The following is a 17,444-nucleotide window of genomic DNA, read 5'->3' as shown; positions in this document are numbered from 1 at the left end:
TGCAACAGACCGGTGATTTCAGAGCCAGGAAATAATTTGGCTCAAGCCTCCTGTAACACTTAGCTGGCTGCGTATTTATTTGGAGAACTACTACCCCCAGCAGACACGGACCCAGAACACTGAGCACAGTGACAGGCAGGCCAAATAGATTTTTTCCAAATATTTTTTTCAAAAGGACCACTGCGTATATTCAATCTATAATATATTTCTTCTGGCCCTGCCTACACAATTCTCTCCCTGGAGTATTACTGCAGGGCGCAATGCTCTGCACGGCTGATATACCAAAAAAAAAAATTGTGCAACACTGCTAAAAGCAGTCTCTACAGTACTGCACACGGTTAGATGTGGCCCTAAGAAGGACCGTTGGGGTTCTTGAAGCCTACACTAACTCCTAACACTCTCCCTACAGCAGCTCCAACACGATACCACTGTCCCTCAGCTATCTCACAACGCATCTGAGGCGAGCCGCGGGAGGGGCCGATTTTTATACTCGGGTGACACCTGATCTCCCCAGCCACTCACTGCAGGGGGGTGGTATAGGGCTTGAACGTCGCAGGGGGAAGTTGTAATGCCTTCCCTGTCTTTCAATTGGCCAGAAAAGCGCGCTAACGTCTCAGAGAGGAAAGTGAAAGTAACCCGAACATCGCGTGGTACTCGTTACGAGTAACGAACATCTCGAACACGCTAATACTCGAACGAGTATCAAGCTCGGACGAGTACGTTCGCTCCTCTCTAGTATTGATACTTTAACATGAACCAATTTTTTCAACAGGGCTGGCTACAGGCTCTGTTACAAATTAAGCAACAGTGAGTTGTATCTTTCAAAAAATATTTATGGGTTTCATCTGCCTTCTCAGTTGATGAATTTTTCAGAGGTACACTTATTTTTCGGGCCCACGCCTACACTCTTATCCAACTAATTTTTCCGGCCTTCGCCTACGCTCATGGTACCCCAATGTTTCAGAGGTTGGCCTATACTATTACTAAAGGAATTTTACTGGGGTCTGCCTGCCTATACTTCTGCTACAAGAAAGTTACAGGGGTCTGCCTATACTGCTGCCACTTAAATGTTACAGGGGTCTGCCTATACTGCTGCCACTTAAATGTTACAGGGGTCTGCCTATACTGCTGCCACGTAAATGCTACAGGGGTCTGCCTATACTGCTGCCACGTAAATTTTACAGGGGTCTGCCTATACTGCTGCCACAAGGATGTTACTGGGGTCTGCCTATACTGCTGCCACTTAAATGTTACAGGGGTCTGCCTATACTGCTCCCACAAGGATGTTACTGGGGTCTGCCTATACTTCTGCCATGTAAATGTTACAGGGGTCTGTCTATACTGCTGCCACGTAAATTTTACAGGGGTCTGCCTATACTGCTGCCACAAGGATGTTACAGGAGTCTGCCTATACTGCTGCCACTTAAATGTTACAGGGGTCTGAATATACTGCTGCCACAAGATGTTACTAGGGTTTGCCTATACTGCTGTCACGTAAATGTTACAGGGGTCTGCCTATACTTCTGCTACAGAAATGTTACTGGAATCTGTCTATACTGCTACTACAGAAATGTTACAGGGGTCTGCGTATACTTCTGCTACAAAATTGTTACTGGGGTCTGCCTATACTGCTGCCACGTAAATTTTACAGGGGTCTGCCTATACTGCTGCCACAAGGATGTTACTGGGGTCTGCCTAAACTTCTGCTACAAAAATGTTACTGGGATCTGTCTATACTGTTACTACAGAAATGTTACAGGGTTCTGCGCATACTTCTGCTACAAAAATGGTACTGGGGTCTGCCTATGCTTCTGCTACATAAATGTTACAGGGGTCTGCTTATACTGCTGCTACAGAAATGTTACAGGGGTCTGCCTATACTGCAGCTACATAAATGTTACAGGGGTCTGCCTATACTGCTGCTACAGAAATGTTACAGGGGACTGCCTATACTGCTGCTATACAAATGTTACAGGGGTCTGCCTATACTGCTGCTACAGAAATGTTACAGGGGTCTGCCAATACTGCTGCTACATAAATGTTACTAGGGGGTCTGCGCATACTTCTGCTACTAAAATGTTACTGGGGTCTGCCTATACTTCTGCCACGTAAATGTTACAGGGGTCTGCCTATACTGCTGCTACATAAATGTTACTTGGGGGTCTGCGTATACTTCTGCTACTAAAATGTTACTGGGGTCTGCCTATACTTCTGCCACATAAATGTTACAGGGGTCTGCCTATACTGCTGCTACATAAATGTTACTGGGGTCTGCCTATACTCTTACTACAGAAATGTTACTGGCGTCTCCCTACACTTCTGCAACATAACTGTTACTGGGGTCAGCTTACACCTTTGCTACAGGAATATTACAGAGGTCTGTCTATACTATGAGTGCACTAAGTCTTCCCATCGCAGTGTTCTACCTATCTGGCCCCCCAAAAAAACCCAGACTGACTAGGCGATGGATTGTGGGCCGAGGCCAACATGTATTTTCTCTCACGTTACCTCAGCTATCCGGGGCACTGCAATGGGATTTCTTCATGTACCATCTGTGGGTTCCTGGGACCCACCCATGCTGTGGGTTCACACAGACTTCCCATAGCGGTGTTGTACCTGCCTGGCACTATAAAAAAAACCAGACTGACTAGGGCATGGAGTGTGGGTCAAAGCCAACATGTATTTTCCCTCACGTTTCCACAGCTATCCGGGGCACTGCATTGAGACAAACAAGAGGAGCGATACAGCACTAATGAGACGTTCACAGCTACCCTAACATTGGAGTCCACTCTATGCCCGTGATTGCTGAGGGTTTGTGCAGAGGCCTATGTCCTCAGTGCAGCGAAAGTCTGCCATGTTTGGGCACTCTGATTTTCTTTATGTGTGGTGTCTTGAAGATCCTTGGACCCACCCATGCTGTGGCTACACACAGATTTCCCATAGAGGTGTTTTACCGGTCTGTCCCCAAAACACTGACAGACTTGGGTAGGGTGAAGAGCGCAGATGGTTTACCCCTTGCGTTGTCGATGAGGTATCCGACACCCAAACAGAATGAGTAGTGTGTGGACACATGGAGTCCCCATTGCTATGTCACTTGCAGCACTTTGGGCCACACAAGGTGTTTGCTGGGACAGAGGCAGACCCAGGGCCCGCTCACATACTTCCCACACAGAGCATTGCTGCATTGTGGAGATGTGTAGAAGTGCTGGGCTGGCACCTGAGTCCCCGTTATGACCATGTTTGCAGCTCCTGACGGAGGTGGCACAGGATTGGAATGAAGATCGAACGTCAATTTCTCATCGATTCTCAACAGCATTGTGGGTTATCGCCGCCCCCCCCCCCCCCATTTTAAAGAGGGTCACTACCTGGCTCTGCCAACCCTCTGCAGTGTGTGCCTCCGGTTCCTCCTCATCGCAGACGCACTTATAAATAGACATGAGGGTGGTGTGGCTATGAAGCGAGCATGTGGCATGAGGGCAGCTGAAGGCTGCGCAGGGACACTTTTGTGTGCGCTGCAGACGCAGGGTCGTGCGGTGGGTTGGGCAGCATGTAACCCAGGAGAAGAGGCAGCGGTGTGTCCTGCAGGCAGTGATTGTGCTTGGTTGGAGGTAGTGTGGTGCTTAGCCAAGGTGTGCCTTGCTAATGAGGGTTTGTCCGAAGTAAACATTGTTACTATTGTGGCTTAATAGTGAGACCTAGGAGCCTGAGATGCAGCCCTGCATGTTGCCCCTGGCCTGCCCTATCTGTTTCTGTGGCGTTTCCATCACTTTCTTAGGTTTTCCAGATTTTCACAAGTGAAAACCTAAGCGGAACATCGGTCATATGCTCGAGTCGCCTATTAACTTCAATGGGGTTCGTTACTCGAAACGAACTCTCGAGCATCGCGGAAAGTTTGACTCGAGCAACGAGCACCCGAGCATTTTGGTGCTTGCTCATCTCTAGTAATGTGCATTGACAGTTTTTTTTGTTACATCAGTAAAGTAGATTTATAAATGTACTGAGCTGTAAGGCTAGAATTAAAAACAGTTGGAAAGATGTCCTGATGATTGTAGGTAGACTGTCTAGATGGAGTAAGTCCAATGTGGTTTCCATTTGTAATGTGAGGATGGCCTGTAATGTGATGAGCAATATGATGGATGGTCTTAAAGAGTTTAACTAACAAAACTAATAGATTGAGAGTGATAGAGCTGTTTCTGTCAGCAAAGTAAATGGCTTCTTAAAACAGAAATATGCATCTCTATACTTATAGACCTTAACACTAACTTTGTTTCTGTTCAACCTTTCCATCAACTGATGAAAATTTCTTTTCTCCTACTTCACTTTCTCACTGGCAAGTGGTAGAGCCTTTATTAACACAAATAATAATAAAGTTTGTGATAAGTTATAATTAATCTACTTCAAAAAAAGACAACAGTTCTAAGAGATAAATACAGTGAGAGCAAATTTTTCAAACAAAATGCATGATAACTCCAGTAATAATAATAATAATCTTTATTTGTATAGCGCCAACTTATTCCGCAGCGCTTTAATATTACTATTTTGTAATAGTGGAAATATGGAGTGTTGAAATAAACATAAAACTGCCCTAATGGTCTTTTGGGGAACAAGTTCTAATACGAAAAAATAAAAAAAGGGGGAATTAAATTTTTTTAAGAGTTTATTTTAGTTTTATATTATACCAAATCTTTCTGACAGCAGATTTAACATCATTATTTCTTAAACTATATATAAAGGGATTTAACAATGGTGCAATTATAGTATACACAAGTGATATAAACCTGTCTATATCTGTACCATAAGATGACTTAGGCCTCAGATACATTACACCACCAGATCCATAGAATAGAGTCACCACTATGAGGTGAGAAGTGCAGGTGGAAAAAGCTTTCTTCCTTCCTAAAGCTGAATGTTTCTTAAGAATTGTCCAAATTATTACTGAATAAGAAATAACAGTTAACATAAAGGAACCTACAATAACAGACAATGTAATAATAAGGGTAACAACTTCTTGAACTTGGGTGTCAGCACATGCTAGTGCCATAATAGGTGGAATATCACAGTAAAAATGGTTAATTTCACGAGAGCTACAGAATGGCAGTGAAAATATGAGCACGGTCTGTATAATGGCGACCAATGTCCCTATAATCCATGAACCACATATGAACTGCACACATATAACTTTATGCATAAGGATGTTATATAATAAGGGGTGACATATGGCAATATAGCGATCGTAAGCCATTGACGCTAGCAAATAGCACTCTGAGCCAGCAAATAAAAGGAACAGGTACATTTGTACGGCACAGCCATAAAAAGATATGGTTTTGTGTTCAGAGAGAAGATTTCTTAACATTTTAGGCCATATAGTTAAAATATAACATACTTCCAAAAATGAAAAATTGGCTAGAAAGAAGTACATGGGAGTTTGAAGATTTGGGCTAGATTTGTATAAAGTAATCAAAAACATGTGCGCAAATAAGGACAGTTTGAAAAGGCAGAAAAATACAACAAATAGGATGTATTGGAGCTTTGGAACATCGGAAAATCCCAAAAGGATAAATTCTGTTATTGGTGTACAGTTTTCCCTATTCATGATCCCTATTAATAATAAAAACATTCAATATGATATTTCCTTGAAGGGGTTATCATCTTTGGACAACCTCAGTTTCTTCCACAGATTACCTAAAGATAAGCTAATCATTGCTAGTTCTTCCAGAAATCAGCTCCAATACGTGGAAAAAAAACTGTAAGTGCTCAAAATCTCTGCAGTGCCACTACAGGCAAAACTAAGCATTGCAAATGTTCTGAATATTGTAACTGACTGTATGTAATGCATAGATATGATAGGTCCTCCAAAAAAGAGAGACTCTCTTTCACCTGCTTTATTCTTTAGCTGATAACAGTCCCCTTCTATTAACTCAGAATGTGCCAATTCACTTGAAAACTTTGTTTTTCTAAACCAGATAACTCTTTTAAAGAGTAATTACTTATCCTCCGGAAAACAAAGCCACTGATATGTATGTGTTCTGGGGAAATGAAAAAAAAATCATTTTAATATTCTTCTCGGTTTCAAAACCAATTTGGTGAACCATTAGCTTTCTGGGGGAAATGCCTGCTAATTGGTTACAATTTGTTGTTGTCCTGTCTAGATATGGATCCATGAGCAGCAGATATTCCTAGTTGTGAAGTTACAAGAGGTAATTGCAATAATTTTAGCAATTATGTAACAGCCAATCTATACTGATGATAAAACTCTGACACCAAACTCATAACTTGATATTTCATAATAAACAACTGAATATGTAGCAAGTAAAAGTATCTTTAGGATCTGTAACTTTGAAATAATCCACTGGTGGAGATTCTATGCAACTTTAGTTCATCATGTGTTAACTCTTTTTTGAGTACTTAAATGATAAATGGCCTACAAGCCATCACCAGTCTTTATTGGGCAGCACAGTGGCTCAATGGTTAGTGCTATTTTTTTTTTTTTTTTTTGCAGCACTGGGGTCCTGGGCTTAAATCTAATAAAATACATCATCTGCATAGACTTTTTATGTTTTTCCCATGTTTTGTGACACATTCCAAAAACATACTCATAGGTCAGTTGGCATTCTATGAAATTGAACCTTGTATGTTTGTGTCTTAGGTAGGAAAATTAGATCGTGATTTGGCATATGATGGGATGTAAGTAATGGGATTCTCTGTACAGTGCTACTGATTATATTGGCTTTATATATAATGTAGGAAAAAAATAATTACTCTGGATTTAGACATTTGCTTGTCCTTTAGCTGCCTGACATATGTGGCAAGTAGTATAGGCATAGTCAAGGCTTAGAATTTATAACAAATTGTTGCAACACTGAAGACCAAGTGGTAAGAGAAAAAACCTTCTACATCCAAAGTAAAAGCATTTAAATCAGGTAAAACCACTTAATCCAGAACGCATGAACATAGTATAAAATATTATGCCCTGCTACAGTTTCAGAATCTGATGATTACAAACCATATGTCCGTCCAGTTGTCTTTTAGGGTGTCAATATATAAAAGTCTTTTAGTTATTTTAGATTTGGAAGAATCAACATGCAATAGGATTTTCTACAGCTTATATAAAGGCAGAAGATATCATTAATACTGGTAATTTTTTAATTAGTCTCAGAGGCATAAAACACCAGGATATAATTTTGTTTGCAAATATGGAAATCTTAATAAAATAATGAATCCAATTGTTTGCATTAGGGAGATCCTCTTTTCCCACAATTATGCTCAATCACATTTCCATCCTCAAAAAAACAGAGAAGTTCTAACTCTACTGCATAACTCATTCACTTTCCAGGTGGAACAGACAGAAAGTGATCCGGATGGTAGATTCTGTATTATATTGGGCAAATTACATGATCACTCCCTGGCAATAATTAATATGCATGCTCCCTTGAATAGTCCTCTCCCTACTATTCAGGTAATTGCTAAAAAAAAACTCCTCACCTTTCCACAAATATTTTATGGGCTGGGGACTTCAATTTTCCCTTTTCCTCAACCTTGAACAGGTCAAATAATAATCCAGATACATTTTCAACCTCGCAAGGGAAATAGTGGGAAAACAAATTGTTATTGGCACTAGCTCATAGCTGGAGAGAGATCCATGGAAATAAGAGGGGATACACCTTTTTCACTAGAAAGTCATATTTACTCTATACTGGATTAAATACTAAAGTTCATGTCCTTCCTACCCCTTCTAATGACTACTAGGCATTACCCGTACGTATGGTCTGACCATGACCTAGTCCTTTTGGAGATTCATTTTGATGAAGCCTCCAGACTGGTATTTAAATGGCGATTTAACGGAGCTCTGACTCGAGATCCTAATATCTCACAACAGATCTTCAGTCAAATCTCAGAATTCTTTGGTCATAATTACAATTCCGTGTGCACCCACAGCATGGGTGGCTCCCTGGAACCCACCGGCGGTACATAAATAATTCCCATTGCATTGCCCAGCACAGCTGAGGTAACGTCAGAGGAAATGCAGGTGGGCTTCGGCCAACACTGCATGCCACAGTCTGACCGGGGTTTTTAATACATAGACACTGGCAGGTACAAATCACTAATGTGAAGTCCCTGTGGACCCACAGCATGGGTGGCTCCCTGGAACCCACCGGCGGTACATAAGCAAATCCCATTGCAGTGCCCTGCTCAGCTGAGCTAACGTCACATACAATACAGGTGAGCTTCGGCCCACAGTGCATGCCCCAGTCAGACTGGTAATATGTACCTTAACAATAACCGCGTTGGTGGGAAATGGCCTTGCCACCATCATGTATTTGGGAAGCCTCCGTTTCCACACCACAGTGACATAGCATTAGCAACGGTATAGTCAGAGCCCATAATTAGTAACATTTCAGCGGTAGCATTAGGGACAGGCCCCAGTAACATATCACTAGCAGCAGTATAGGGGGAGCACAGTCTTAGTTCCATTTCAGTAGTAGTAGCAGTCAAGACAGGCCACAGTAACATTCCCGTTGCAGCAGTTTAGGGAGATAACAGTCTCTTTCACATTTCAGTAGTTGCAGTATAGACAAGGCTCCAGTTACATTTATGTAGCAAAAGTGTAGGCCAGCCCCACACACCTTGCTGTACCATGAGTGCAGGCGAAGCCCATAAAAATTACTAGGATTACACTGTAAGCGAGGGCCCAAAAAAATTGGTGTACCAACAGTACTAATGTACCTCAGAAAAATTGCCCATGCCCAACCAAGAGGGCAGGTGAAACCCATTAATCGCTTTGGTTACTGTGGCTTAATTTGTAACTAGGCCTGGAGGCAGCCCAGTTAAAATAAAAATTGGTTCAGGTGCAAGTTTCAACGCTTTAATGAGCATTGAAACGTATAAACATTGTTTACAAAAGTAATATGACTGAGCCTTGTAGGCCTAAGAAAAATTGCCCGTTCGGCGTGATTACGTGAGGTTTCAGGAGGAGGAGCAGAAGGAGGAGGATGAATATAATACACAGATTGATGAAGCTAAAAAGTCCCCGTTTTTTATGGTGATAGAGAACGATGCTTCCATCCGCGGGTGCAGCCTACGTATTGTTTAGGTACCGCTGCTGTCCGCTGGTGGAGAAGAGAAGTCTGGGGAAATCCAGGCTTTGTTCATCTTTATGAGTGTAAGCCTGTCGGCACTGTCAGTTGACTGGCGGGTACGCTTATCCGTGATGATTCCCCCAGCCACACTAAACACCCTCTCTGACAAGACGCTAGCCACAGGACAAGCAAGCACCTCCAGGGCATACAGCGCGAGTTCAGGCCACGTGTCCAGCTTCGACACCCTGTAGTTGTAGGGAGCAGAGGCGTCACGGAGGACGGTCGTGCGATCGGCTACATACTCCCTCACCATCCTTTTACAGTGCTCCCGCCGACTCAGCCTTGACTGGGGAGCGGTGACACAGTCTTGCTGGGGAGCCATAAAGCTGTAAAAGGCCTTGGAGAGTGTTCCCCTGCCTGCGCTGTACATGCTGCCTGATCTCCGTGCCTCCCCTGCTACCTGGCCCACGGAGCTGCGCCTTCTGCCACTAGCGCTGTCGGATGGGAATTTTACCATCAGTTTGTCCGCCAGGGTCCTGTGGTATAGCATCACTCTCGAACCCCTTTCCTCTTCGGGTATGAGAGTGGAAAGGTTCTCCTTATACCGTGGGTCGAGCAGTGTGTACACCCAGTAATCCGTAGTGGCCAGAATGCGTGTAACGCGAGGGTCACGAGAAAGGTATCCTAACATGAAGTCAACCATGTGTGCCAGGGTACCTGTACGCAAGACATGGCTGTCCTCACTAGGAAGATCACTTTCAGGATCCTCCTCCTCCTCCTCAGGCCATACACGCTGAAAGGATGACAGGCAAGCAGCATGGGTACCCTCAGCAGTAGGCCAAGCTGTCTCTTCCCCCTCCTCCTCATGCTCCTCCCCCTCCTCCTCCTCCTCCTCAACGCGCTGAGATATAGACATGAGGGTGCTCTCACTATCCAGCGACATACTGTCTTCCCCCACCTCTGTTTCCGAGCGCAAAGCATCTGCCTTTATGCTTTGCAGGGAACTTCTCAAGAGGCATAGCAGAGGAATGGTGACGCCAATGATTGCAGCATCGCCGCTCACCATCTGGGTAGACTCCTCAAAGTTTCCAAGGACCTGGCAGATGGCTGCCAACCAGGCCCACTCTTCTATAAAGAATTGAGGAGGCTGACTCCCACTACGCCGCCCATGTTGGAGTTGGTATTCCACTATAGCTCTACGCTGCTCATAGAGCCTGGCCAACATGTGGAGCATAGAGTTCCACCGTGTGGGCACGTCGCACAGCAGTCGGTGCACTGGCAGATTAAACCGATGTTGCAGGGTCCGCAGGGTGGCAGCGTCCGTGTTGAACTTGGAGAAATGTGCGCTGAGCCGGTGCACCTTTCCGAGCAGGTCTGACAAGCGTGGGTAGCTTTTCAGAGAGCGCTGAACCACCAAATTAAAGACGTGGGCCAGGCGTGAGGCTGCCGAGCTGCAGAGCCGCCACCAGGTTATGGCCGTTGTCACACACGACCATGCCCGGTTGGAGGCTCAGCGGCGAAAGCCAGCGGTCGGTCTGCTCTGTCAGACCCTGCAGCAGTTCGTGGGCCGTGTGCCTCTTCTCTCCTAAGCTGAGTAGTTTCAGCACGGCCTGCTGGCGCTTGCCCACCGCTGTACTGCCGTGCCGCGCGACACCGACTGCTGGCGACGTGCTGCTGCTGACACATCTTGATTGTGAGACAGAGGTTGCGTAGGAGGAGGAGGAGGAGGGTGGTTTAGTGGAGGAAGCATACACCGCCGCAGATAGCACCGAGCTGGGGCCCGCAATTCTGGGGGTGGGTAGGACGTGAGCAGTCCCAGCCTCCACTAAATTCACCCAATGTGCCGTCAGGGAGATATAGTGGCCCTGCCCGCCTGTGCTTGTCCACGTGTCCGTTGTTAAGTGGACCTTGGCAGTAACCGCATTGGTGAGGGCGCGTACAATGTTGCGGGAGACGTGGTCGTGCAGGGCTGGGACGGCACATCGGGAAAAGTAGTGGTGACTGGGAACCGAGTAGCACGGGGCCACCGCCACCATCATGTTTTTGAAAGCCTCCGTTTCCACAAGCCCATACGGCAGCATCTCCAGGCTGATCAATTTGGCTATGTGCACATTTAACGCTTGAGCGTGCGGGTGCGTGGCGGCGTACTTGCGCTTGCGCTCAAACAGTTGCGCTAGCGACGGCTGGACGCTGCGCTGAGAGACATTGCTGGATGGGGCCGAGGACAGCGGAGGTGAGCGTGTGGGTGCAGGCCGGGAGACGGTCGTGTTTGTGTCCTGAGAGGGGGGTTGGATCTCAGTGGCAGGTTGGGGCACAGGGGGAGAGGCAGTGGTGCAAACCGGAGGCGGTGAACGGCCTTCGTCCCACCTTGTGGGGTGCTTGGCCATCATATGTCTGCGCATGCTGGTGGTGGTGAGGCTGGTGGTGGTGGCTCCCCGGCTGATCTTGGCGCGACCAACCTTGCACACCATAGTTCGTCGGTCGTCTGCACTCTCAGTGAAAAACTGCCACACCTTTGAGCACCTCGGCCTCTGCAGGGTGGCATGGCCCGAGGGGGCGCTTTGGGAAACAGTTGGAGGATTATTCGGTCTGGCCCTGCCTCTACCTCTGGCCACCGCACTGCCTCTTCCAACCTGCCCTGCTGCTGCCCTTGCCTCCCCCTCTGAAGACCGGTCCTCAGTAGGCTTAGCAAACCAGGTGGGGTCAGTCACCTCATCGTCCAGCTGCTCTTCCTCCGAATCCTCTGTGCGCTCCTCCCTCGGACTTACTGCCCTTACTACTACCTCACTGATAGACAACTGTGTCTCATCGTCATCGTCCTCCTCACCCACTGAAAGCTCTTGAGACAGTTGCCGGAAGTCCCCAGCCTTATCCCCCGGCCCCCGGGAACTTTCCAAAGGTTGGGCATCGGTCACGACAAACTCTTCCGGTGGGAGAGGAATCATTGCTGCCCAATCTGGGCAGGGGCCCGAGAACAGTTCCTGGGAGTCTGCCTGCTCCTCAGAATGTGTCATTTTCATGGAGTGAGGAGGCTGGGAGGAAAGAGGAGCAGCAGCCAGAGGATTCAGAGTTGCAGCTGTGGACGGTGTAGAAGACTGGGTGGTCGATAGATTGCTGGATGCACTTTCTGCCATCCACGACAGGACCTGCTCACACCGCTCAGTTTCTAATAAAGGTCTACCGCGTGGACCCATTAACTGTGAGATGAATCTGGGGACGCCAAAAACTTGCCTCTCTCCTAATCCCGCAGCAGTCGGCTGCAATACACCTGGACCAGGAGCTCGGCCTGTGCCCACAACCTCACTTGGGCCTCCGCGTCCTCGCCCGCGTCCACGTCCTCTAGGCCTACCCCTACCCCTCAGCATGGTGTATTACGAGATTAGCAGAAACAGTACACTGTAATTAAATGTGCCGCTTATTGGCCTGTGGTTGGAGGCTGACTTCGCTTACGGAACGCACAGCAGAGCCAGGAAACAATAATGCGCAAGCCTGTAGTGACACCTAGGTGCGTATGACGGAGCTGCTGCAATTCACAGCGCAGAACCAGTGAAGTGGACAAAGCCCAGTGGTAGGCCTTCAGTATTTTGCCTCAATTTTTTAAAATGGTGAGGTGAAAAACCAGAGACACCGCATGCAGCGGATATAATGTGTACTGTTTCCCTGTGGCGGGATGACGACAATGATGTTACGGAACGCACAGCGGAGCCAGGAAACAATTATGCACAAGCCTGCTGTAACGCTTAGCTGGGTATTAATTAGCGACTACTACCCCCAGCAGACACGCAGTAAACTGAAGATTGTCACAGGCAGCCCAAATATAGTATGTTTTTGAAAAAGCCCACTGCCTATATAGCCAGTATACCTCTTTCCCTGTACCACTGACCCTGCCACTGGTACTGCCCCTATACTCTGTAAAAATGACTGCAGACTGAGGACGCTATGGTCTGCACGCCCGATATACAAAAAAAGAAAAATGTGCAACACTGCTAAAAGCAGCCTCAACAGTACTGCACATGGTCAGATGTGGCCCTAAGAAGGACCGTTGGGGTTCTTGAAGACTGAAATTAAACCTAACGCTCTCCCTATAGCAGCAGCAGCATCAGCAGCACTGTCCCTGATCTCTCTCAGCGTGCATCTATGGCGAGCCGCGGGCGGGGCAGATTTAAATACTCGGGTGTCATCTGATCTCCCCAGCCACTGACTGCAGGGGGGTGGGATATGGCTGGAATGTCACAGGAGGAAGTTGTAATGCCTTCCCTGTGCTTCTATTGGCCAGAAAAGCGCGCATATTTCTCAGGGAAAGAAATGTAATGGAGTCGAGCACCGCGTGGTGCTCATCTCGAGTAACGAGCATCTCGAACACCCTAATACTCGAACGAGCATCAAGCTCGGACGAGTACGCTTGCTCATCTCTAGTCATAATTCTAACCCTAAGATGCATCCTCAATGGATATGGATCTCTCATAAGGCCTACATCCAAGGACAACTTATCCGCTTATCTTCTCAAAAGAAAAAAGAAATGTGTCAGGCCTCTTTGATGTTGGAAGGAAGGCTCTTCTTATTTGAAAGATATTACCAGGATCTCCCTTCGTTGGCCACAACTAAAGAAATCAGAGGTGTTAAGCTGTAACTCAACAGCCTTCTGTCCAAAAAGGTAGAATGAGCACTCCAATAGTCTAGGTCTAAGTACTACAGATATGCAGATAAACCAGATAGGTTATTAGTAGAGATGAGTGAGCACCAAAATGCTCGGGTGCTCGTTACTCGGGATGAAATTTTCGCGATGCTCGAGGGTTCGTTTCGAGTAACGAACCCCATTGAAGTCAATGGGCGACCCGAGCATTTTTGTATATCGCCGATGCTCGCTAAGGTTTTCATTTGTGAAAATCTGGGCAATTCAAGAAAGTGATGGGAACGACACAGCAACGGATAGGGCAGGCAAGGGCCTACATGTTGGGCTGCATCTCAAGTTCCCAGGTCCCACTATTAAGCCACAATAGCGGCAAGAGTGGGCCCCTTGCTCCCAACAATTTTTACTTCTGAATAGCCCTCATTAGCAATGCATACCTTAGCTAAGCACCACACTACCTCCAACAAAGCACAATCACTGCCTGCATGACACTCCGCTGCCACTTCTCCTGGGTTACATGCTGCCCAACCCCCCCCCCCCCCCCCAGCACGACCCAGTGTCCACAGCGCACACCAAATTGTACCTGCGCAGTCTTCAGCTGCCCTCATGCCACGCCACACTCATGTCTATTTATAAGTGCATCTGCCATGAGGAGAAACCGCAGGCACACACTGCAGATGGTTCGCACGGCTAGGCAGCGACCCTCTTTAAAAGGGGCGGGGCGATAGCCCACAATGCTGTACAGAAGCAATGAGAAATATAATCCTGTGCCACCGCCATCAGGAGCTGCACACGTGGGCATAGCAATGGGGAACCTATGTACCACACACTATTCATTCTGTCAAGGTGTCTGCATGCCCCAGTCAGACCGCGTTTTTTTATAAATAGTCACAGGCAGGTACAACTGGGAATCCCCAACTCCGCAATGGGAATTCCGTGTGCACCCACAGCATGGGTGGCTCCCTGGAACCCACCCGCTGTACATAAATGTATCCCATTGCAGTGCCCTGGACAGCAGAGCTAACGTCAGATTAAATGCAGGTGGGCTTCGGCCCAAACTGCATGCCCCAGTCAGACTGGGGTTCTTTAGAAGTGGAAACAGATGCATTTACAACTCCCTGTGGACCCACAGCATGGGTGGGTGCCAGGAAGCCACCGGCGGTACATAAATATATCCCATTGCAGTGCCCAGCACAGCTGATGTAACGTCAGCTGTAATGCAGGTGGGCAAAAAATTAATTGGATTACACTGTAGGCGAGGGCCCCAAAAAATTGGTGTACCAACAGTACTAATGTACGTCAGAAAAATTGCCCATGCCCAACCAAGAGGGCAGGTGAAACCCATTAATCGCTTTGGTTAATGTGGCTTAATTTGTAACTAGGCCTGGAGGCAGCCCAGTTGAAATAAAAATTGGTTCAGGTGAAAATTTCAACGCTTTAATGAGCATTAAAACGTATAAAAATTGTTTACAAAAATTATATGACTGAGCCTTGTGGGCCTAAGAAAAATTGCCCGTTCGGCGTGATTACGTCAGGTTTCAGGAGGAGGAGCAGGAGGAGGAGGATGAATATTATACACATATTGATGAAGCTAAAAGGTCCCCGTTTTCTATGGTGATAGAGAACGATGCTTTCATCCTCGGGTGCAGCCTACGTATTGTTTCGGTATCGCTGCTGTCCGCTGGTGGAGAAGAGAATCTGGGGAAATCCAGACTTTGTTCATCTTGATGAGTGTAAGCCTGTCGGCACTGTCGGTTGACAGGCGGGTATGCTTATCTGTGATGATTCCCCCAGCCGCACTAAACACCCTCTCTGACAAGACGCTAGCCGCAGGACAAGCAAGCACCTCCAGGGCATACAGTGCAATTTCAGGCCACGTGTCCAGCTTCGACACCCAGTAGTTGTAGGGGGCAGAGGCGTCACGGAGGACAGTCGTGCGATCGGCTACGTACTCCCTCACCACCCTTTTACAGTGCTCCCGCCGACTCAGCCTTGACTGGGGAGCAGTGACACAGTCTTGCTGGGGAGCCAGAAAGCTGTCAAAGGCCTTAGAGAGTGTTCCCCTGGCTGTGCTGTACATGCTGCCTGATCTCTGCGCCTCCCCTGCTACCTGGCCCTCAGAACTGCGCCTTCGGCCACTAGCGCTGTCGGATGGGAATTTTACCATCAGTTTGTCCGCCAGGGTCCTGTGGTATAGCATCACTCTCGAACCCCTTTCCTCTTCGGGTATGAGAGTGGAAAGCTTCTCCTTATACCGTGGGTCGAGCAGTGTGTACACCCAGTAATCCGTAGTGGCCAGAATGCGTGTAACGCGAGGGTCACAAGAAAGGCATCCTAACATGAAGTCAGCCATGTGTGCCAGGGTACCTGTACGCAACACATGGCTGTCCTCACTAGGAAGATCACTTTCAGGATCCTCCTCCTCCTCCTCCTCCTCAGGCCATACACGCTGAAAGGATGACAGGCAAGCAGCATGGGTACCCTTAGCAGTGGGCCAAGCTGTCTCTTCCCCCTCCTCCTCATGCTCCTCCTCCTCCTCCTCAACGCGCTGAGATATAGACAGGAGGGTGCTCTGACTATCCAGCGACATACTGTCTTCCCCCGCCTCCATTTTCAAGCGCAAAGCGTCTGCCTTTATGCTTTGCAGGGAACTTCTCAAGAGGCATAGCAGAGGAATGGTGACGCTAATGATTGCAGCATCGCCGCTCACCATCTGGGTAGACTCCTCAAAGTTTCCAAGGACCTGGCAGATGGCTGCCAACCAGGCCCACTCTTCTGTAAACAATTGAGCGAGAAAGATTGCACATAAGTGCAAAAAAGTACACCAGCGCTACTTACAGAGGTCTGTAATAGCACAAAGAATCCACCAGGTAGTGATAACAGAAAAAAGGATTCTTTATTAGGACACACGGGTCCTCCTAGTGCAACGCGTTTCGTCTAAGCAGACTTTATCAAGCATAAAGAAACATAGTATAAAATGCACACAAGGACATAGTATAAAATGCACACACAGACATCACCTTATATATATGTGTATCTATGAGGAGTTATGAAACATGAAAACGAAAGTACCTGCTCTTGTTGCCAGCGTGGCGGCCGCCATGATGGGGGGGGGGGGGTTAGTGGGTCACATGTCCGCGTCAAGGATCACGTGGGTGGGACTTGATGACGACTGAAGGTGTCATCGGGAAGGGGGCGGTGCTGTGGTATAGCGCTGCCTATTGGGAGCTAATAATTAAAATTTAGAATTTCCTAAATGGATGTACCGGAAGAAGGACTGGTTGAGATAGTCCTTAGGTTATTATGATCCATGCGTGGTAGCGGTGTAACCGCTGGCTGCAACGGGGATGACGTGCAGGTCACATGCTGTACAAGGGGGGCGTGGGGAACCAGGTGACGAAATGGTCACATGTCTGGGGCAGGTATGTAATCCTTGGAACGCAACGTCCCGTAGTGGGGAACGAGTGACGTAAACGTCACATGTTCTGGGCGTGACCTAAAGACGCCGGCTGTACAAGGGGGGGGGGGGGTCGTGGCTGGGTAGCAAGGTGACGTGATGGTCACATGCTTGGAACGAGGTGTCCCGTAGTAGAGATGAGTGACGGAATCGTCACATGTCCTGTTATGTGTGAATTACAAATAAACAAGGATAAAAATATGTAACAGATGTGAATACAAATATGATGTACGATGTACCAGTCCTTCTTCCGGTACATCCATTTAGGAAATTCTAAATT

General features: G+C 47.3%; 1 protein-coding gene across 1 annotated transcript; it reads right to left on the bottom strand.

Moving 5' to 3' along the window:
- Positions 1-4,657: 4,657 nt before the first annotated feature.
- LOC136633541 (olfactory receptor 10AG1-like) lies at positions 4,658-5,593 on the bottom strand. The gene has a single exon (XM_066609301.1). The coding sequence runs from the start codon at positions 5,591-5,593 to the stop codon at positions 4,658-4,660; it is 936 nt and encodes a 311-aa protein (XP_066465398.1).
- Positions 5,594-17,444: the final 11,851 nt, after the last annotated feature.

The sequence above is a fragment of the Eleutherodactylus coqui genome, chromosome 6 (assembly GCF_035609145.1).
Source record: "Eleutherodactylus coqui strain aEleCoq1 chromosome 6, aEleCoq1.hap1, whole genome shotgun sequence".
NCBI lineage: Eukaryota > Metazoa > Chordata > Amphibia > Anura > Eleutherodactylidae > Eleutherodactylus > Eleutherodactylus coqui.
Note: the sequence above shows the minus strand (reverse complement) of the source record. Positions and strands in the feature narration are given on the sequence as shown.

Excerpts from the sequence above, each read along its gene's own strand:
- LOC136633541 (XM_066609301.1), bottom strand. The coding sequence starts at position 5,593 with ATGAATAGGGAAAACTGTACACCAATAACAGAATTTATCCTTTTGGGA.